The sequence below is a fragment of the Lissotriton helveticus genome, chromosome 9 (genome assembly GCF_964261635.1).
Source record: "Lissotriton helveticus chromosome 9, aLisHel1.1, whole genome shotgun sequence".
In the NCBI taxonomy this organism is placed as follows: Eukaryota; Metazoa; Chordata; class Amphibia; order Caudata; family Salamandridae; genus Lissotriton; species Lissotriton helveticus.
Window position 1 is genome coordinate 627,891,385 of NC_136070.1, and position 23,236 is coordinate 627,914,620.

At 45.6% G+C, this 23,236-nt stretch overlaps 1 protein-coding gene across 1 annotated transcript in view; it reads right to left on the reverse strand.

The window, feature by feature from the left end:
• The window catches only part of LOC144781710 (cytochrome P450 2F3-like), a 741,839-nt gene that overhangs the window by 225,934 nt on the left and 492,669 nt on the right, over window positions 1–23,236 (reverse strand). Inside the window, exons 6-7 of the mRNA XM_078660685.1 lie at window positions 22,040–22,216; window positions 20,639–20,780 (exon numbers count right to left, since the gene is read on the reverse strand). Coding sequence (XP_078516811.1) covers window positions 20,639–20,780; window positions 22,040–22,216 — 319 coding nt within the window. The remainder of the gene's footprint in view (window positions 1–20,638; window positions 20,781–22,039; window positions 22,217–23,236) is intronic.

Here is a 23,236-nt window from a genome sequence, read left to right on the forward strand (position 1 = left end):
TCGCCCCTAAGGACTGTGGTAAGTGTAGTTTGTGTTCCGCGATGCATCTTCTTTCGATTCTCTGCTAACGCAGCACCCCTACATATATGCCTATTCCCTGCTGATGAGAGGTAACAACCTCGAAACACGTCTCCAGGGATGGCCAACGCGACAGTGATTTTTTGCTCAAGACCCTGGCAGAGGCGCACCCGCTGATGCTTACTTCATGGACCACAATGCTTTGGGGCTGTCGTGATTTCAAGTAGGTTACCACTAACCTGTACAGGACAAGCAGTGTGCGACCAATTGGACTTTCTTTTGTATTCAAGCTCCCTTGAGCTGGTGGGGCTGACGAGCCCGGGTTACGCACCTGCGTGCCGCGAGTGGTACTGGACCTGAGGATATTTTTTGGCAGCCTACGCAGCACCCCTACATATATGCCTATTCCCTGCTGATGAGAGGTAACAACCTCGAAACACGTATCCAGGGATGGCCAACGCAACAGTGATTTTTTGCTCAAGACCCTGGCAGAGGCGCACCCGCTGATGCTTACTTCATGGACCACAATGCTTTGGGGCAACACGCTGATAGGACAAGCAGTGTGCGACCAATTGGACTTTCTTTTGTATTCAAGCTCCCTTGAGCTGGTGGGGTTGACGAGCCCGGGTTACGCACCTGCGTGCCACGAGTGGTACCGGACCTGAGGATATTTTTTGGCAGCCTACGCAGCACCCCTACATATATGCCTATTCCCTGCTGATGAGAGGTAACAACCTCGAAACACGTGTCCAGGGATGGCCAACGCGACAGTGATTTTTTGCTCAAGACCCTGGCAGAGGCGCACCCGCTGATGCTTACTTCATGGACCACAATGCTTTGGGGCAACACGCTGATAGGACAAGCAGTGTGCGATCAATTGGACTTTCTTTTGTATTCAAGCTCCCTTGAGCTGGTGGGGTCGACGAGCCCGGGTTACGCACCTGCGTGCCACGAGTGGCACTGGACCTGAGGATATTTTTTGGCAGCCTATGCAGCACCCCTACATATATGCCTATTCCCTGCTAATGAGAGGTAACAACCTCGAAACACGTGTCCAGGGATGGCAAACGCGACAGTGATTGTTTGCTCAAGACCCTGGCAGAGGCGCACCCGCTGATGCTTACTTCATGGACCACAATGCTTTGGGGCAACACACTGATAGGACAAGCAGTGTGCGACCAATTGGACTTTCTTTTGTATTCAAGCTCCCTTGAGCTGGTGGGGCTGACGAGCCCGAGTTACGCACCTGCGTGCCACGAGTGGTACCGGACCTGAGGATATTTTTTGGCAGCCTACGCAGCACCCCTACATATATGCCTATTCCCTGCCGATGAGAGGTAACAACCTCGAAACACGTGTCCAGGGATGGCCAACGCGACAGTGATTTTTTGCTCAAGACCCTGGCAGAGGCGCACCCGCTGATGCTTACTTCATGGACCACAATGCTTTGGGGCTGTCGTGATTTCAAGTAGGTTACCACTAACCTGTACAGGAAACAATAAAGTCGCAGCAGCCAAATAATCTGATAGGTGCCTTTGGATACGTGTATGAAGAAGGAAACTCACTGGTATCAGACTGGAGTTCAACATTAAGCTGCCAAGTGCTCTCCATAGAAAACAGAAAAAAGAGAAAAATAAATCATAAAGGAAAAAGGCTCTATTCCTTCAAGTAGCAGCACTTTGCGTTTTCCTGAAGTATGTGCCACTCATTAATTCATAGAGCATACATAGTCACTAAAATCCTCTGATACTGGCATCCAGGTTGACTAAACATAGACCATATTATTTTCATTACACGTTAGCACCTTACTGCAGTCCTGTGCTATCGTTTGTCGAGTTTATAAGAGTATGCCAGAATAATATATTACTCCTCCTGCTACACGGTTGTATTATAGTCATACAGCTGATTCAGAAGTACCTGACAAAACAACAATGTCCAAGAAGGATTAAGCGTGATACAGGGTTAACCGCAGATGTTGAATCCACCCTTCAACAACAACTCGAAGTTCTTTGCTTCACTCGAGTTTTCTGAAGTAACAGAGCAGCTGCTCTTTCACGATGTTCTAAAACTGGGTCGCGCCACAGGCGCCTTACCTCCTAATGGAGATTGCAATAACGAGTTTCTCAGCTGGTAATGATTAACCGTGCCACTCTCCTTCCCGATCCCAGTGCGTTCAATGCGCGATCGGGGAAAGCGCCGCACGGACCTCCGCAGACAGCAATGAGCGAATCCTGCCTTGCAAGCAACGGGGAAACAGTAATAACGGGTTGGAAATCACCGCCGCGGCTTCACTGGACTTGGGATGTTTCCGGCTGAAACTGACTCCGTAGTTCAGGTGACAAGCACCGGATGAAGTAACAGGAGGAGTACACGAAGGAAAGTAGTAAACAGAGAGAAAAGACATCGCCCCTAAGCATTCTGGGCGATGTAGTTCAATTTTCATTCCCAGCCATTCCTCCCTTGCATAACATCCGAGAGTGAAATGTGACAGAACCCCCTCTCCATGACCGACGTCCCGACGGTCCAACAGGCTTCCCAGGGAAACTAGAGTGGAAACGCCGCAGAAGGGCAGGACAACGCAAATTGGCACGAGGCTCCCAGGATCGCTCCTAAGGGCCGTACCCTTTCCAATCAATGAGGTACAGTATTCTCCCTCTTACACGCTTGGAATCTAGGATGGTCCTTACTACATACTCGTCTTCACCCTCTACCACCACTGGAGAAGGCCTAGATGGCAATCTAGTGTGAAGAGGGCAAGGTTTCAAGAGGGAAACATAGAATACAGGGTGAATATGCCAGGATGCGGGCAGAGTGAGTTTCATAGCCACAGGATTAATGATGCTATGGATTGGGTAAGGTCCTACGAATTTAGGCGTCAGCCTAGTGTTACCTTTGAACCTCAAATGTTTAGTGTCCAACCACACCCTATCTCCCACTTTATACAGAGGTTCGGGTGTTCTCTTCTTATCTGCCTGGCGCTTGTCCCTGTCTCTGGATGTTTCTAGATGTTGTATAGCCTCTTGTAGCACTGCCTGCAAATGTGCATGATGTTCTTGTATGGTTGGATGCATAGAGGTAACGGGCTGCTCGAATGGCATCATATTAGGATGATATCCATTGAGACAATAGAAAGGAGAGAATCCTAAGGAGGAATCGTTCGCATTATTGTACGCGAATTCAGCCGTCCAAAGAAGCGTACTCCATTCCTCGCTGTGCTGTAAGGTGAAACATCTGAGGTACTGTTCTAATGTTTGATTCAGCCTCTCTGTTTTGCCATCTGTCTGAGGGTGATAACTAGTTGACAACCTGGCATCAATCTTCATGGCTGTGCATAGTGCTTTCCAGAATCTAGAGGTGAATTGAGTACCCCTGTCAGTGATTAAAACAGAAGGAAGACCGTGTAGTCTAACTACCCGCTGCAGAAAGGTTGTGGTCAACTCCCCAGATGTAGGTAGTTTGGGTAATGCTATAAAATGCCCCATTTTAGTCAGGTGGTCTATGACTACTAAAATGGTATCATACCCTAAACTAGGGGGCATTTCCACAATAAAGTCCATGGAAACAGTGTGCCATGGCGCTGGAGGAATCGGTATGGGCCTTAGTAAACCACTAGAAGGCTGATGCCTGGCCTTGGACTGGGCACAGATAGAACAACCTTGGATATAGATCTCTGTATCTTTTCTCATTGTGTCCCACCAGAAGTACCTAGAAAGGGTTTGCAGTGTCTTTTGTTGTCCCAAGTGACCCCCCAGGGGAGAATCATGAGTCCATTGTAGCACCTTATGTTGTAGAGACACATGAAGGATATACAGCTTCTTGTCATGGAACAACAGAGCGTTCGACTTGGACCTCAGCTGTGGAACTCCATCCAGCCACTCCTGTTCGTTCAACAGCTTGTAGTGATCCTTCACCTCATCCAGAAAATCATCGACTGTCGTCACAGCAGGAATCACAGATGGAAAGGATGCGTTTTGTAAAATGCATGGAGCTTCTTCCGTTGTGACCGTGCTGGTCTCCACCCCACCGGGAGGCCTGGACAAGGCATCTGCTTTACCATTCTGGGGTCCTGGTCTGAATTTGATTACGAAATCGAAATCCGCAAAGAACAGAGACCAACGGAGTTGTCTAGGTGTCAGGGCCCTGGCGCTCTTTGGGAACAGTAGATTACGATGGTCTGTGTAGATCTCTACTGTGTGTCTTGCCCCCATCAGATGATGCCTCCATTCTTCGCAGACCCTTTTTATCGCTAATAACTCCTCATCTGTGATACTGTAATTTATTTCACATGGAGACAATTTCTTGGAGAAATAGGCAACGGGGTGCACTTGGCCTGTGTCGGGATTCCACTGAGAAAGGATGCCTCCTAAGGCATAGTGGGAAGCGTCTGTCTCTACGATAAAAGGTTGGCTAGGATCAGGATGCCTCAGAATTGGTGCACTGGTGAAACACTCCTTTAAATGTTGGAAAGCTTGTTCCGCCTCTGTGGACCACCTGAACTGAACTCCTTTTCTTAGGAGAAGTGTCACAGGTTGGAGAGTTTTTGAAAAATCTTTGATGAATCTACGATAGAAATTTGAAAAGCCTAAAAAGCTCTGGAGGCTCTTCACGCTTGAAGGCGATTCCCACTGTACGATGGCATCAGTATTCTTCTTATCCATACAGAGACCTCCTGGTCCTATAACATACCCCAAGAACTCAACTTCTTTGGTGTGAAAAAGACACTTCTCCAATTTGGCGTACAAGCAGTGCTTCTGTAGTCTTTCCAGTACGGCTGCTACGTGTTGCACATGCTTATCCACAGAAACAGAGTAGATAAAAATATCGTCTATGTAGACAATGCAACATACATCCAGCAAACCTCTCAACACATCGTCCATAAAGTATTGAAAAGTGGCGGGGGCATTGCTAGACCGAAGGGCATCACCCGGTACTCAAACAACCCATACTTGGTGCGGAATGGCGTCTTCCATTCATCCCCCCGCCGCATCCGTACCAGGTGGTAAGCTCCCCGGAGGTCCAATTTAGTGAATATGGTGTATCCCCTCAGCTGATCGAGTAATACTGGAATTAATGGCAACGGATACCTGTTCTTTTTGGTAATACTGTTGATGGATCTGTAATCGATGCACGTGCGTAGGCCTCCTTCCCGTTAAGGGATAAAGAAAAGTGGCGATGACGCAGGGGAGGAGGAAGGGCGGATAAACCCTGAACTCAACAATGTCTTCAGATAACTTTGTAGATAGGTGTTTTCAGCCTCTGAAAGGGCATAAATCCGACTGCAGGGTATAGATGCTCCGGGTTCCAATTCTATGACACAATCATACACCCTGTGGGGAGGCAATTTACCAGCTTCTTGCTCATCGAACACCCCTTTATACACCAGGTACTCCTTAGGTATGGTGCTGACTAGACATACCGACGATGTGCTGCAACTAGAGGCTAGGAGAGCCGCAGGTTTGTCCTGTATCCGGACAGAAGAAGTTCTTTCTCGGTTGCAATGTTCCGCACAAAAGGAGGAATTCAATTCAATGGTACGAGCCGCCCATTTCACCAGTGGATCGTGTAAAGTGAGCCAGGGCATTCCTAATATGAGCTTAAAGTTGGGGGCGTCAATGAGGTCGAATTGTATGACTTCATAATGTGTCAACCCAACTTGCATGGGCAACATTTGACTGTGATAACACACAGGTCCGGAGGTCAAGGCAGTTCCATCTACCGCCTTGACTGGCTCTGGTTTGAGCTTTCTGACGCACTGGATACCTAATTCGTAGGCGTACTTTTGATCCATGAAATTTCCAGTAGCACCGGAATCCAATAACGCATGGACTTGAACGGGTCCTGAACCCGGGATTTCTAAGGACACGCACACATTCATATGTGCTACAGCTGATTGTATAGTGTTGGCCAAGGTAGGGAAGACCTCAGTAACATCCAGCAGCAAACAAGGGGTCTCCTTCTTGTTTGCGCATGTTAGTTTTCTGACAGGTCTGTCAGGTGTTCAACCACAGACGCCTTCTGCAATCCGGGAGGGTCTTTATATGGAGATCTGACACGGGATTTTCAGTCTTTAATGAAGTGACCCGCTTTGCCACAGTACATATATAGCCGCAGTGTACGTCTGCGATTTCTTTCCTCAGTGTTCAATGGCCCTTTTATTCCGCCCACCTGCATGGGTTCTGCTCCATCCGAAACCGAGGAACGCTCTTCTGAGGCTGGCTTGGCTCTAGCAAGTAGGAACCTGGTGTCTGACCTTTGTTTATCACCTTTCCTATCCAGGAGACGATGAATTAAATTGGACTGTCAGATCTATCAATTCTTCACAGGTAGAGGGCATGTTCACCACCAGGGCCAATACGTCTTTCAGTTCGCCTCTCTGGCCTTGATAAAACATTGACGTTCTCTTTGCCACTGGTCATTCCGTTTCGATGACTAGCCTGTTGAATGTGGTGATATAAGTCAATAGATCCCGTGAACCCTGCTTGAGAGTAATGAGTTCCCTATCTAGGGACAACTGGTGTGCCTTTCGATCAAAGAGTTTTCGCATCTCCTCACAAAAATCGTGAAAGTTGTGTATTACAGGGTCGTTCTTCTTTATCAAAGGGAAGGACCAGCTAGCCGCATTCCCTCCCAGGTAAGACATGACAAAAGCTGTCTTTGCTTGATCATCGGGGAACACAGCGGGTTTGCACATGAAGTGCAGTTTGCATTGCCCCAGAAATATACCAAACTTCTTTGGATCACTGAAGTACCGCTCAGGAGGGGCTAAAGGGAGCTGTAAGGGTTGTATCACCTGAATGGAGGAAGGCCCAGACCCTCCTAAGGGTGCCGCTGTTGTGGTGTGAGTGGAGGGAGGCGGAAGAGTCCAGTTCCTAATATAAGAAGACCCACGTGTACCTGGAGGACTACCCCGAGAAAGACCTGCTACCTCTCTTCTCACAGTACCTAACTCGTTCCTTAATTCCAGGTTTTTCCCCCTAAAGGCATCTACCTCCATACGCAAGGCTGTCAGGGTTTCTAGTACCGAGGTTAGGACCGTGTTAGTATCCATCGTTCAGGCTGTACTGTACCGTGGGCTTGTCACTCTGTCGTGATTTCAAGTAGGTTACCACTAACCTGTTCAGCCGGGTACAGCGGGAGCGATGAATGTAGCTAGTTCTCCCTTTCCTCTAGTGATGTCACAACCTGTGAGCATATAGATAAACTCTACAAAGTGTAACAATACCAGGGAAGGGGAAAAAAAGGGACAAAGGAAACAATAAAGTCGCAGCAGCCAAATAATCTGATAGGTGCCTTTGGATACGTGTATGAAGAAGGAACCTCACTGGTATCAGACTGGAGTTCAACATTAAGCTGCCAAGTGCTCTCCATAGAAAACAGAAAAAAGAGAAAAATAAATCATAAAAGAAAAAGGCTCTATTCCTTCAAGTAGCAGCACTTTGCGTTTTCCTGAAGTATGTGCCACTCATTAATTCATAGAGCATACGTAGTCACTAAAATCCTCTGATACTGGCATCCAGGTTGGCTAAACATAGACCATATTATTTTCATTACACGTTAGCACCTTACTGCAGTCCTGTGCTATCGTTTGTTGAGTTTATAAGAGTATGCCAGAATAATATATTACTCCTCCTGTTACACGGTTGTATTATAGTCATACAGCTGATTCAGAAGTACCTGACAAAACAACAATGTCCAAGAAGGATTAAGCGTGATACAGGGTTAATCGCAGACGTTGAATCCAACCTTCAACAACAACTCAAAGTTCTTTTCTTCACTCGAGTTTTCTGAAGTAACAGAGCAGCTGCTCTTTCACGATGTTCTAAAACTGGGTCGCGCCACAGGCGCCTTACCTCCTAATGGAGATTGCAATAACGAGTTTCTCAGCTGGTAATGATTAACCGTGCCGCTCTCCTTCCCGATCCCAGCTCGTTCAATGCGCGATCGGGGAGAGCGCCGCACGGACCTCCGCAGACAGCAATGAGCGAATCCTACCTTGCAAGCAACAGGGAAACAGTAATAACGGGTTGGAAATCACCGCGGCGGCTTCACTGGACTTGCGATGATTCCAGCTGAAACTGACTCTGTAGTTCAGGTGACAAGCACCGGATGAAGTAACAGGAGGAGTACAAGAAGGAAAGTAGTAAACAGAGAGAAAAGACATCGCCCCTAAGCATTCTGGGCGATGTAGTTCAACTTTCATTCCCAGCCATTCCTCCCTTGCATAACATCCGCGAGTGAAATGTGACAGGGGCAACACGCTGATAGGACAAGCAGTGTGCGACCAATTGCACTTTCTAAAACAGGATACGTTTATTGAGCTTAGTACTAGGTTAAGTTCATCAGGATAAGATAGATGGAAATGTAAAACCCCACCAGGAGCGACTTCCCTGTCGCTCAGCCTGCCTGCCATCAACTGCCACTCCACACACAGGCCAGACGCCAAACATTCTATGATGTCACTGGGCATTCTACCACTCACACTATCTGAGCAACACGGAAATCCCAGCCATCGAAAAGAGAGACACAAGTCAATTATAAAATATATATATTACCTACTGGCGGTCGTCAGTAGGTAGTTAAAGTTAGGACCTCGTTTCTATTGAAAAGGCGTTTTTTGTTTTGCCAATACCTTTGGCATCGTTTGACAAATCTTTGTGAAATCCTCCAAAAAAAGAGGTCTATCCAGGTCAGCTCCTATCCTGAAAGTTTGGGGGTGATTTGTCACGTGGGGGCTGAGACAAAAGGGGGGTAACAAAAAAAGTGTTATCCATGTTAATTTCCATAGGAAATTTTAGCCAAGGCTACAACCCGAACTACTCAAGGAAATTACAAGAAATTTGGCAAAAATGTAGCTCTTGGTTCAGAAAGCTACTTTCTTTTAAATGGTGTAAATCTGCTCAGTAGTTGCTAAAAAAATCCAAAAATAAGAGTAAAAAAAGTCAATTTACCATAGGAAACTTTAGCCAAGGCTACAGCTCCAATTGCTGAACGGAATTGCACCAAATTTGGCGAAAAGGTACTGCTTGGCTCAGAAAGCGACCATTTTAAAACGGGTCTAAATCCGTTAAGTAGTTGCTGAGAAATTGAAAAAATAAATATCAATAGCTAGGGGTGTGGTGGATCCGCGAACCCTCCCGACCACGAGCTTCATTTTAATTGGCTGCCAACACTCCATTCCAGGAAGTGTTGGCAGCCATCTGTGACTTGGTAGAACAGAGTCACAAGAAAACAGAGAATTAGGTAGGAAAAAAAAGAAAAGGGAGCAGGGTACAAACACCCTACCTCCCTAGGCCTGATTGGGGGGGAGTCCCACAAGGGTCCTCAAAGAAATTTGAGCTGGGGCCACGAATCCCGCAGAAGTTTTTTACAAAATGAAGCGATTCATTTAATTGAGGCCCCCAGGTGGGCCAGGTCCCGGAGGCATTAGCAAAAAATATATGCAGGGGCCCGTGGGGGTCCCCGCAGCCCCGGGGACCGCCACCCCCCAGGGCTTCTTTTTAAATGTGTGGGGGGCCTCCAAGGCACCCCCAAGCCCCGGGACCACCACCCTGGGGATTTTATTAATTTTTTGCAGGGGCACACGCCCCCCGCAGCCCCGGGGACCACCACCCCCGGGGCTAGTTTTTTAAATAGAAAATAATCCTGTGGGAGGCTCAAGCACCCCAACACACCCAGGGACCGCCACCTCCCGGGGCACTAAAATGGAAATGCGGGGGTTCGTTACGGACCACCACCTCCCCGGGGCTTTAGTCACAAAGGGAGGGGGGCCACACAGCCCCCCTCCTGGAGCCTGTGATGGCCTTGGGGACCACCACCCCCCAGGGCCAGCTCCTGCAGTGTCCCGGGGTGCCCAATCCATGACAATGCTGTTTGCTATGGCAGGACAGGAGCCATGCGGCTCCCGTCCTGCCACAGCAAACTCTGCTTTGGATTTTGGAAGCAAGAGTAGGTTTCCTACTCTCGCTTCCAAAATCCAAAGCAGATTGCTTTTCCACACGGGGAGCTGCATGTCAGCAGCTCCCTGTGTGGAAAAGCAATGCCGGCTCCCGCAGAAGGCGGGGAGCTGGCGGAACCATGGGGGCATTGGGGCTTCCCCCACGGTCCCCAATGGATAGGGCTGACCCAGGGGTATGGGGTCCCCCGGCCAGAAGGGGCCTGGGAGGGGGCCACGTGGGCCACGTGGTACCCCTCCCCCAAAAATAAATAAAAATAAAGGCCGGCCCCCGGGACCAATAGAGGCCTCAGGAGGGGGGCCTTGTAGCCCCCCTCCTTGAATAAAAAGAAAAATGTGGCCATGCCCCGGGGGATAGGGTCCCTGGGGCCAGAATTGGCCATGGGAGGGGGGCCCAGGTGGCCCCCTTACTGTTTAGATTTTTCTTTTTTTTAAAGGGTTCAGGCCCTGGGGGATGAGGTCCCCATGGCCCAAAAAAAGTAAAAAGAAGGGGGGGGCACACAGCCTCCCTTCTAAAAAATAAATTTATTTAAAAGACTGGCATCGTGCTGGAAGCCCTGTAGAGCGTTTTAAGATGGGGAATAAATTCTCTTCAATACTGGGGGTCCCTGGGGGCCAACTAGCCTTCCAGGTACTTCCAGTATGCGCCACTGGCCTGCCTTGCAGAGAGGTGGTCCTAGGCCATGCCCCTTTTTACACCTTTCTGCAACGCAGCTCTGTGGCACCTTCTGGAGCTACCTGGTGGGCTAGTTGGACCCCTTGGACCCTCAGGACTCAAGGGGATTTAATCCCCCAATTTGCAATGCACCAGGTGGCGCGTTTGCACAGTGGTGCAGGGAGGGGGCGTGGCCTGGTATGTTATATGAGTTTTATTAAGCGCTCAGCTACTCAGATGAGTGTCCCGGCTCTAGCATTATGACTGAGAATCGCTGAACTACAGTATCAGGCATTTAAAGCTGAAATAACCACGTTTTGAGTGATTTCCTAAATTCTAGGAGATCCGTCAGCATCCTTAGTTTCAACGGCATCTCATTCCACAGGTTAGCGGCTTGCACCTGGAAAGAGCGCCCCCCAATGCGGGCTCGCCGATGACTAGGGATACATGCCAATTGAAGAGTTGAGGACCTGAGAGTACAAGGAGGATGGTAAAACTGCATTCTCTTCGCAATGTATCCAGCTGGAGAGCCTTAAAGGTGAGAGCCAAGGACCTAAATTGAATCCTCTTGCGGACCGGAAGCCAGTGCAAGGATTTCAATTGGGTTGACATACGCACTCTGGGGCTGAGCGGTAGAATTGCCTTGGCCGCTGCACGGACTACCTGCAATCTGGCCAGTAAATACTCTGGTAGCCTTAGATAAAGTGTGTTCACATAGTCCAGTCTGGATATTATTAAGGCCTGGACCACCGTTTTTCTGTAGGGGATAGGTAGAATAGGAAGAAACTGCCTTAGCATCCTAAGCATGCCAAAGCAGGTACAGACTACTGACTGGATTTGAGGCTTCATGGAGAGATCTTCATCCTTCTTCACCCCCTGGTTTTTCACTAATTTTACTGATGTCAAAGTGGGCGACATGTCGGCAGGCCCCCAGCTACGCCAGATATTTCTGTGGTGGTGGCCAAAGCAGATGATCTCCAACTTCCCAGAGTTGCACTTAAGCTGGTTACAGCGGAGCCAAGCAAACACTTTTGAAAGGCAGCTGTTAATCCTGTCTCCATTGAAATCTGCATCCTTTTTGCAGGTAAATAACAGCTGCTTATCGTTCGCATACAATACAATTTTAGCTCCATATTCCTAAGCTAGAGTTGCTAACGGTGACTTATATATGTTACAAAGAGTAGGGCTCAGAAGAGAGACCTGAGGTACACCCACCTCTAGGGGAGGGATGGAGGCAGCGAAAGGAGGAGACCACGCTGTTTGCTGGCAGTCTTTTAAAAAGGAGACAAACCACCGTACCCCTAAATCCACACTCCCGCAATCGCTGAAGGAGACGGTCATGGGGAACGGTGTCAAAGGCGGCAGATAAATCCAACAGTGTAAGTACAGCTCTGCCGCCTCCATCCATCACCTCCTTAATGGCCTCGGAGACTTCCAGCAATGCCGCAACTGTACTAAAGTTGGCCCTAAAACCGGACTGACTCAGATGTAATAGTGAGTGCGTCGCAACAAAGGCCGTAGTTGCAGTATTCACCACCTTTTCCAGAACTTTGGAAAAAAGGGGAGCAAGGAAATTGGCCTATAGTTAGAGACTGACTCTGGGTCCAGTGTAACTTTTTTTCAGTAGGGGGAGAATTTTGGCTTTTTTCCATCTATCGGGGACCTGCCCTAACTCTAAGGAGAGATTGAGAACCTGGTTGACTGCCAGATTCAAAATTGCGGTGGTCCTGGCCAAAATGATGGCAGGGCAAGGGTCTGTGGGAGAGCCGGATTTCAGGCCTTTCATAATGTCTAAAGACCTTTCTAGAGAGATCCTCTGGAACTGCTCGAAGGAAGGTACTATATCTTGTGTGCTTAGAGAGGCTGGCATATCACTGTCGCTAGATGCTGTGAAAGTTGTCAAGAAAGACTCCTGAATATCTTTGATCTTGTCATGCAAATGAATGCCATTCGGTTGACCCATTCCTTCGATGGGGTAAAAGGCTTGATTGTGGCAGCAGATAAAGAGAAATCACTAACTATTTTAAAGATTTCCTTACTTTTATTTCTAGCCAGTTCAATTCTGGTTGAGTAGAAGGCTTTCTTTGCCTCTGCGAATTGATTACAATAGGCTTTCAATGCCTGTTTGTAAGTCAGCTTGTCTTTGGGATCAAAAAACCTATGCTAGATTCTCTCTAAGTGTTTACATGACTTCTTACTTTCTCTAAGGACAGTGTTAAACCATGGAGTGGAGAGCCGATCACTTTTCCGGAGGCGAGATACAGAGGGGGCGAGATCCTCAACCCGAAGCCGTAGCCATGTGTCCAAGGTCTCAGCTTCAGCCTCTAAGTTTCCACCAAAAATGATCGGATGCTTGTTAATGGCATTACTGAGTGCCTCTGGGGTGATTAAGTGGAAAGGTCTGGAGTTATAAGGCTTTAAAGGGGGGAGTAACTTTATCAATTGCAAAGTCCAGGAGAAAATGATCGGACAATGCAAGAGGGAGAGCACAGTGCATATCAAGCTTGATTGTGGAGATGATCTGGTCTAAAGTGTGACTCCTCATGTGTGGGAGAGTGGACGTAAGGAAGCACTCCTAACACTTCCTACAACTCCTGGAATCTAGAGGCGTCTATGTCTTCTGGGGTATCATATGGATATTAAAATCCCCTAGTATCACACAATGTTTATGATTCATAACAAAAGGAGATACAGACTCAGCAATTAAGGCTAAAAACCTTGTGGCAGGGCCAGGAGGTCTATAAATTAGGATGCCCATCAAGGATTGATGGGGGGATATCACCAGATGGAAACCAAGACCTTCCGCTCCCTCAACATTGACCAATGGTACAACTGTACAGGATTTTTTTTTTTAAATGATGGCGATACCTCCCCCTATACTGTTCTGACAATCCATCCTTAGAATCAGACAGCCCGGTAGGATAGCAGAAGCAATGATGGGATTTGACGTCTCATTCAGCCAGGTCTCAGTTACAAATAAAAAATCAGGGTATTTGTCCACTAAAAGATCAAATACAAGAGTGTGAGCTTTGAGGGAACAGGAATTAAGAAGTAGGGCTCACAGTTGTGTGATGCCATGAGAAAGAGCGATGTCGCTCTGGCTAATAATGCCACGGGTCGGATGCCCGAGGGGTAGCTCAGTTCCTTTAGCGAAACATGGTCAACCACATTGCGCGCAACACATTGGTATACTCTGTGTGAGTGCAGAGACAGGCAAGCGGGGACACTTGCTCACTTCCTTACTGTTCTCTGCCAGTAAGGCGCTGCTATAGTATCTGCGAGGCCCAGAAAACATCTTGCTGGTAGCCTGCCCGGCGCCGGCCACCTCCGGGACGCGGACAGGCGCGGACGGGCGCGGACGGGTTTGCCTTTGGCGTGCCGGCCCATCGTGGTCTTTTATGTGGGCGGGAGGGAGTCTTGCAAGTAATGCCTAGAACGCTGACCGAAAAGGCGGATCCGTTTTGACAGACGGATACCGCAGGTCGCGTGATCTAACTAACGTGCAGATTTACACGAAACATAAAAATTTCCCCCAATTAAAGGTAGAGTATCCCACAGTTAAAATACACCATTGGGTAGCCTAAAATGATTAAAATGAGCAATCAGTGCAAAAATAGCAGCGGAACAAGAATAGCAGCAATTATAGCACCGGAACCGGCGGCAACGTTCAGTCAGTCATCATACGCTGCGCGGCCGGCCTATCTGGGTCTTTTATGTGGGCGGGAGGGAGTCTTGCCAGTAATGCCTAGAACGCTGACCGAAAAAGGCAGAGAAGCTCTGACAGACGGATATCGCAGGTCGCGTGATCTGACTAACGTGCAGATTTACACAAAACATAAAAATTTCCCCCAATTAAACATAGAGTATCCTACAGTTAAAATACACCATCAGGTAGCCTAAAATGAGCAATCAGTTCAAAAACAGCAGCAGAACAAGAATAGCAGCAATTATAGCACCGGAACCGGCGGCAGCGTTCAGTCAGTCATCATACGCTGCGCAGATGGACGATCAGGATCTTTTATGTAGGCGGGAGGGAGTCTTGCAAGGAATGCCTAGAACACTAACCAAAAAGGCGGATCCACTCTGACAGACGGATGCCGCAGGTCATGTGATCTAACTAACGTGCCGATTTACATTAAAAAAAAATAATTCCCCCCAATTAAACGTAGAGTATCCCACAGTCAAAATACACTATCAGGTAGCCTAAAATGATTAAAACGAGCAATCAGTGCAAAAATAGCAGCGGAACAAGAATAGCAGCCATTATAGCACCGGAACCGTTCAGTCAGTCATCATACGCCATTTGACAAGTGTGCAAACGCGCCCTTTGGCACTTTTTGAGTTGGAGAATTAAGTCCCCTTCAATCCTAAGGGTCCCTGGGGCCAACTAGCCCACCAGGCACCTCCAGTCTGCACTAGGGAGCTTCGTTGCAGAGAGGTGTTCAGAGGCCACGCCCCTTTTTACACCTCTCTGCAACATAGCTCTGTGGCGCTTACTGGAGGTACCTGGTGGGCTAGTTGGCCCCCAGGGACCAACAGGACTCAAGGGGAATTTAATCCCCCAACTTAAAATGCGTCAGGGGACTTGTTTGCACAGAGGTGCAGGGAGGAGGTGGGGCCTGACATAGCAAGTGTGTAAACGCACCCGCTGGCACACTGTAAATTGGGGGATTAAGTCCCCTTAAATCCTGAGGCTCCATGGGGCGAACTAGCCCACCAGGTACTTCCAGTATGCACGAGGGAGCTGTGTTGCAGAGAGGTGTTGAGAGTCCACACCCCTTTTTACACCTCTCTGCAACGCAGCTCTGTGGCACTTACTGGAGGTAGCTGGTGGGCTAGTTGGCCCCCAGGTACCCTCAGGACTCAAGGGGATTAAATCCCCCAATTTGCAATGCTCCAGGGGGCGTGTTTGCATAGTGGTGAAGGGAGAGGGCGGGGCCTGATGTGACATGTATGCACTTAAGCAATCACTCTGCCAAAACCCAAGCACTTATACATTTACCATGCACTCTCCTATCAGCACTTTATTCATCCAGTCACTACCCATGCACTCATGCAATGACCCATGCACTAACTCATGCACTGCTATAATACCCTGAGCAGTACCCATACGGTCCAGCCATCACCCTGTCCCTACCCATGCACTCCTCCAATCACCCAGCAAGCACCATGTTCTTATCCAATCACTCTGCCCAAACCCAGGCACTTATAAATTCACCATGCACTGTCCTTGCAGTACTCTATTCATCCAATCAGTACCCATGTACTTATGTAATGACCCAGGCATGAACACATGCACTGCTACAATCCTCTGAGCACTACCCATGTAGATCAGCCATCGCCCTGTCAATACCCATGCATTCTTTCAATCATGCAGCCAGCACCATGTACTTATCCAATCATTCCACCAAAACCCAAGCACTTATAAATTCACCATGCACTCCCCTTGCAGTACTCTAATCTTCCAGCCAATACCCATGTACTCATGGAATGATGCAGGCACTAACACATGTACTGCTATAATCCCCTGTGCACTACCCATGCAGACCTCTAACCACCTACACAGTACTGATTCAGTCCTCCAATTACCCAGGTTGTACCCTTGCAGTCCAGAAATCCCTCTGTCACTACCCATGCACTCCTCAAATCACCCATCCAGCATCATGTACTTAACCAATCACTCCGCCAAAACCAAAGCAGTTATAAAATCACAGTGCACTGTCCTTGCAGCACTCTAATCATCCAGTCACTACCCATGTACTCGTGCAATGACCCAGGCACTAAAACATGCACTACTACAATCCCTTGAGCACTACTGGTGCATTCCAGCCATCTCCAATCCTCCAATCACCCAGCCAGCACCATGTACTTATCCAATCACTCCGCCAAAACCCAAGCACTTATACATAAAAAAAAACCAGTATGAGCGGTATACAACATCTAATGATAAAAGTAACCTTGTTAGTTAGAAATATAGATGGCAGTAAAGCAGGTAGGGAGCGGTGAAGTATAAACAGTTAGCACAAGTAGAAAATCAGAAAAGAGAATCAAGATTAAAAAAACGAAATGAGGGGAAACTGAATTGGAAAACACAAATTAAAAAAACCAAGCGCAAGTAGAACATAGGAATCAAGACATGAGAATCAATATAGATGCAAACTGAATGCGAGGAAACTAGATTGGAAAAAACAGATTAGAAAAAACTGGTTAGAGAAAACAGGTCACAGAAAACAGCCAGATTTGATTTATTCGTTGAGACCACTTGGTGTGATGGTATCCAAAAATTTAAACCAAACAGTTTGGGTTGTGATAAAAATGTACAAGTGTCTCTATCTTCTTGGATGGTGATGTTTTCAAGTACCAAGAACTGGAGCTGACTGTTTACATTCAGCAAAGTGAGTGGCAATAACTGATTTCTGATTGACAGTTCTAATTTTGTCTCTTATGTTCGTTTAGACAAATTTTGAGCTTGCGTTCATTGTTACCGACGTACCCAATGCCACAGGGGCAGTTTAAAAGACACACTACATTTTTTGTGTCACAAATTGCTGTCACTTTCAATTTAATTTTGTTGCCTTTGCGGGGATGAGTCACGAATGGTCCCTTAATGATATTATTGCAATTGTTGCAGTTTAAACATGGAATAGTGCCTTGATAATGTATACTTGCTTGGGTGGCTTAAATTTTAATAGGTCTTTAATGCTCTTGCTTCGTTCAAAAGTGAAGAGAGGTGGTGTGGAAAAAAATATCTTTGAGGTCAGGTTCTGACTGAAGCATAGCCCAGTGCCTAAGAATTGTGTTTTTGTATCTACCGCTCTGTTGTGAGAATTTGAAAATGAGGACAATCCGATCTTTTTTCTCGTGTTTGGTGGTGTTCAAAAGATCCTCACGAGTTATGGGTAACCACCGTTTTTGAAGCGTTGAAGCATATCATTTGTGTTTCTGATCAGGTTGGTGGGATTAGAAGGGATACGCTTAACTCTGAGTATTTGGGAATAAGGTTAATGCTTTTTCAGGGAGTGTTGATGAAAGCTTTGAAAGTGTAAAAGGTTGTTTCAGTCAGTCTCTTTTCTGTAAGTGTTTGTTTCCAACGTAGTGCCGGTGTTTACTGTGGATACATCCAAAAGCTGAGCATAGCAGGGAGCTGCACAATTCCCCATGGCACCATTACTGAATGGGACAAAATATTTTATTTTCAGATAATCTCAGAGGCCCTAACATAAACATCCTACCACAAGTCCATAAAAATCTCAACAAACCTCTGTTTCGTCGGATTGTTTCCACTCAAGGTACAATCCACAAACCCATCAGGAAGTAATTGGACAAATACCTTGAACCACTGGTCCAACGGACGTCGACATATGTCAAAAATTATTTGTCCTACCATGTGTTGGGACCATTCAGAAATGAGATGGGTGAAGTTCTTCACCTCAACATCAATTCGACAATAGGATGATTCCACCAAGTGAAAAAGTGGTTTTCCAGATTTGGCAAGCATTCAATGTGGAGTGATCCCTCAGCCCTTAGACAAGCCACAAAGAATAGCCTTTTAAAAGTTGACTGGGAAACCATCACTGAGCTGACTATGGAGAGTGGGAATATAACTGATCAATTTTTGGCACACAAGTCTTTCCCTAAATTTGAACCCTACCTCAGTGAGATGCACTTTGGCTTAGTAAAGAATCTATTTTTTGGATACCGAAGATGACGACGGGAGTACTCTCCTAGAAACAAATCTATTCTCCTTTGGATTGGACCTGATTTATGTCCCTTTTGAGATATTTACCTGATATTGGAATAGACGATTGACGGATACGTGATTCTTATGAGGAAAATCGATCATATATAGTTTGATACTGTATTGGGCCACAGACAGGTTATACCTGGAATGTGGTGAATTATTTCACCAAGAATAATTGTGCCCTGTTTAAGCCATCGGGTGATTGTTCCCCGAGACGAAACACGTGTCGGCTCTCTGGCTACATTATGTATGATTTCAATCAACGTACCAACAAGAATCATCATTTTTTGAAATCTCTATGATTGTGAAGAAAAAAGAAAGAAAAATAAAGGAATCTACTGTTTGAACTCTTGAAATCAGATATACTGTTGACTTATCTTCTTTTTTCATTAACTTAATATATTTCTTATGTTGTGCTCGGGAACAATCATTTGTTTATTGCTTATTCACTGTGTTTTGACACAGAGGGTTATTTGGAACGTGGGTGGCCGTTGCTTCTTTGTTCCCTGGAGCAATCTGTTATGAGATCTGATACTAATATATTGGTTTTGCGCAAGGTGTAAACTAGCCACGCTTCGCAGTTCATTAATTTTCTTAGATTTCTTAGTGTAACTAAGGTACCTAGTTAGGCATGGTATGAAGAACTAAAGTGCTGCACTCTTTTTTTTTACCTTTGTTTTTTGGGTGCTAACGTTTGTAGCAATAATCCAATGATTAAGAATCAGTAAGCTACGGGATATTCTCATTAAGCTAGGAGAGTAACCAAGAAGGGTTGGTGACACCAGCTTGAGAAGTAATCTAGTACCTGTACAAAAGGGAGAAAAGAGTAAGCCAATTTTGAAGAGAAGGATCCCGTGATGGTTAACATCCCCTCCCATGTGGAGAGAGCAGATATCACTCTGGTTGGGACAGTAAGAAATCAAGTTGGCTATCTATTCTTTCTCCATCTCTATACTGATCAACATATGAGGACAAAAAAATAAAATAATAATATTAATAATTTCAATCATAATTCACAAGGAATTTTATTTTTATTATGTGTTATTATGGGTTTTTACCCCAAAATAAAAGTATTGATGATGTTGAAAGTACTGATGAGATGGCCATGAAGAAAGGATCAGAAACATCGCAAAGTGCATGTGTTAGGTCAATTTCAATTTTCTAAGTGTTTTGCAAATTCATCATATGATTACTCAAAACCCATTTAGTTGTGCCACATGGCATTACATTAGTAAATTACTTTCCCACATCTGAGGTCATCCTAACTTAATACTCTTTAACCAGAAGGATTGTTTGAAAACAATTTATATTCACAATAAAATCCAGAGTACTTGCTCTGTAACATTTTGAAGCACTTACATTTAATAACTGGGTTTATTCATGGGGTAAGTAGGAATTGAGAGCCCGATGACCCCCAGGGCAACAAGGTAGACTTAGTGATGCACAAGAAGGAGCTGGAGTTTTTATTAGGTCAGTATTTCTGGTGAAGTAGGCTTGCCATTTGAAATGTTTTCTTAGACGGTATTTCTCTGACTGAGTGTTAAGGGCCTGATTAAGACAACTGCCCCGCTCCCACACTGGCAAAGTTGCCCGCCCCCCAAATTATGTTGTAATCTGAATGGGTGGGCCTGCGGTGGCTGACCAACAGTGCTGGCTTTCCAAAGGCTCAAAGGAGAGCCTTAGAAAGGCAGTGCTGTAGTTCAGCCACAGCAAGTTCCAGTATGGTATGAACTGTAAAGTCCATGCATGCTGGAACAGGGGGTCCATGCGGACAGGGTGTCACACCATGTGCCCCCGTGCATGCAGCCCATGCAGCGAGGCTCCAGGGGGCCCTCTAGGTCCCCCTAAGTTTCATCACAACCAGCAGTTTCATGGCAAGCTCACCACCATGAGACTGCTGGAAGTGAGGAAACTCGTAAGATGCTTGGAGCTGCCGCAGCAGCCCCTCCAAGCATTTGGTGGCTCACACTGCCACGCCACCACCAGGGATTGTGGATCCCTGGCAGTTGAGGTGGTGTAATGGCAGTCGACCGCCCAACTTGCAATGGGACAGTCGGACCACCTGTTTGGTGTTGGCTGGATCCCCACCACCACACTACTGTGAGTCTGACAGTCAGTGGACTGCCAGACTCATAATCAGGCCCTTAGTCTCTGGGATGCTGTTTATTTATCCATTCTGTCATTTTACCACATTTGCTCCAATTTACTTTTTCTCCGTCCATTTTCTGCACCTGATTGGTTGCCAGACATCATTAGTTTTGTAATTCTTTACCTTGTATCTCGGGGTTTTTCAGGAGATGTATAAATCCAAATCTCAATGTTGCACTGCATGACTCTATAGCAGCGAAGAACAGAATAAGCGTAGACATTACCAAGGAATCCCAGTTAAAAAAAGTACATGGATTCTTTTTTTCCTGAAAAAATCAAAAAGGAATAAGAGAAGGTTAAATGCACAGCCAATATATGATGCCTTTTTCCTTTAGACATTTATGAGTAATTATGTATTCCAAAAATACTCTAAAATCTCCTCTGCTTAAACAGTCTTCTTTGAAGTCGGTTTATCCCACTGCAAAAATGCTTTTCAACAACCTGCTCTAAGAGCAATGGTTTGCCCATGGTATCTAAACTGTCCCTCAATAGTATTTTATTTATTTATTTATTTCAAAGGTTTTATATAGCGCTACTGGACCCAAGAGTATCAGAGCGCTTTACAAGGCATGAGAAAAAACAAACAATTAAATAGACTACAGATTTAAGCGAGAACGAGTTACAAAATGATACTGTAGCCACTGCCTTTCTCAATTGAGATACCTCAAGCTCCCTCATTTTACTCTAGGACCAGCCATCTCACAGAGCTCTCCAAAGAAATCAGTGAGTCATGTGACCTGTATGAGTGTTTGTTCTCAGTATATCCAGGTAATTTTTATTGGAGGTGGTCTCTCCTATTTGACCCTTCCTGCTTGGGCAGTCTTCCATTGATTCACTGATTACCATGTTTCTTTCATGAAATCAGATGCACTCAAGACCTTTTTTTCTGATCTTTTAGTTCGAATTACTCTACCATGGACTGACTTATTCCACTGATCTACACTACAGAATTTCTCATCCTCATAACCTATCACGCCATTTGTCACAATATCTATGCCCTCCAATGTGATAACATATTCTCTAAAGTCCTCTCTTGTTTGTGATTTACTCAGTAGTGCTGTACTTTGATATTATTCATGTTTGAGAGTCTATCTGTGATAACAATCCTTTTATGTCACTACTGTTGTAGATACCCATCTAAAAATATTTTGATTGGATGATTAATTTAACATGTTTTCAATTATATACTTCTTCAGAAAGCTTCTTGAGAAAGGCCCTTGCAACTTGCGGCAGTCAGATCAGGGTGAAGCAAAATAAAAGGTTTAACATCTTGGTACATTTGGTTTAACAATTGAACCAGATGGTGAATATAAAATAAAAGCAGACATCTTCCAATAAGAAGTTCAAGCTATGCATCTAAACGGCCTAAAAGGTAAGCATGTTAGCAAATATTAAATCTGCATGTGTAGAGTGCATCAAAGAGAAATTGAAAACTTTGATAACAATGTTCCAGTTTGCTGACCCTCACCGCACACTGACACTATTTCTTTACCCAAACGTATTCAAATGTTAAAATGTCCAGTACCTGTTCCATCTTGATGAGGAACATGTCTATATAATCTCTAGGACAGTTTGGATCCAGTGTCTCCTCATTCTTCTTTGCTCTCCTTAAAATAAAGCTTTCCATTCGCCGAAGATTTTGAAAAATCTTCACATGTGGTCCTGGTAGGTAATCAAGGATATCCGAATAAATGTGGTACAACTGTATAAAAAAGTTGTAATTAATTAATATCATATTTTTACACAAATTCAACCATGGCTTTCTTTGTTATTTTTCAAGAGGCATCTACCTCATTCTGCACATCAAAGCAAAGAAAATGACGCGATAGAAGAAAAGAGCTCACATGAGCCCACAATCATACTTCTTTCCATATGTCTCCCACTAGAACTACAAATGCACTGTTTACAAACGTTTTTCTAATTCTTTTTCATGTGCAGATGGGTGGTATTTGTGCATTAGCTAATTGCACCTTGTTGTTTACTCATTGTCACACTGCTTACCATGCACTATTTGCTCACATGATTTGGTAGTTAAAACCTGATAGGAATCTTGTTGTCCAGTTTTCATCCCAGAATACACAAATGCATTCCAGGGTGAGTAAATCAGGGCAACCCTGCATTTTCAAGTGGCAATCAGAATTGTATGTACTTTCCAGAAAAAATGTGGGCAAATAACCTCAAAATAACAGGCGGAAGTAAAAGGATACTAAAATCCTAACGATCTTACTTTTTGAGTGAGTGTCTTCTGTACAGTGTCTTCTCATTTTTTGGTTTTCAGGTTCCATTGGTTATTTTATAGTTTCCACGCTCATTGCTTTACAGAAGGTAATATGCAAGCAGACTTTGCAGGTGCTTATGCACATATAAGCAGTTTCTTCCATATCACACCCAGTGTTTGGCAAGGCCTTGTGGTCCACCCCACACTTGGTTGTGTATGCCACCTAGTGTATGTTCTGAGCCCCAGCCAGCTATCCCTGCATCAGTTGCTTAGCAAATGAAAGAACTCACATGAGTAAAAACAACCCATAACTGAATTAATACTGTATAGGCTTGGTAATGCTACTGTAATTATTGTGCAGCCCCCTTAAAAGCCATTGGCATAGGTATGTTATGCTAGCTTCTGTTAATGAAGGGCAAACAAATAATACAAGAATCATGTCCTATATCTCCACCTCTGATTACACAGGTGGCAAGTTTGCTTTCCTTTCAGAATTGTTCGCCA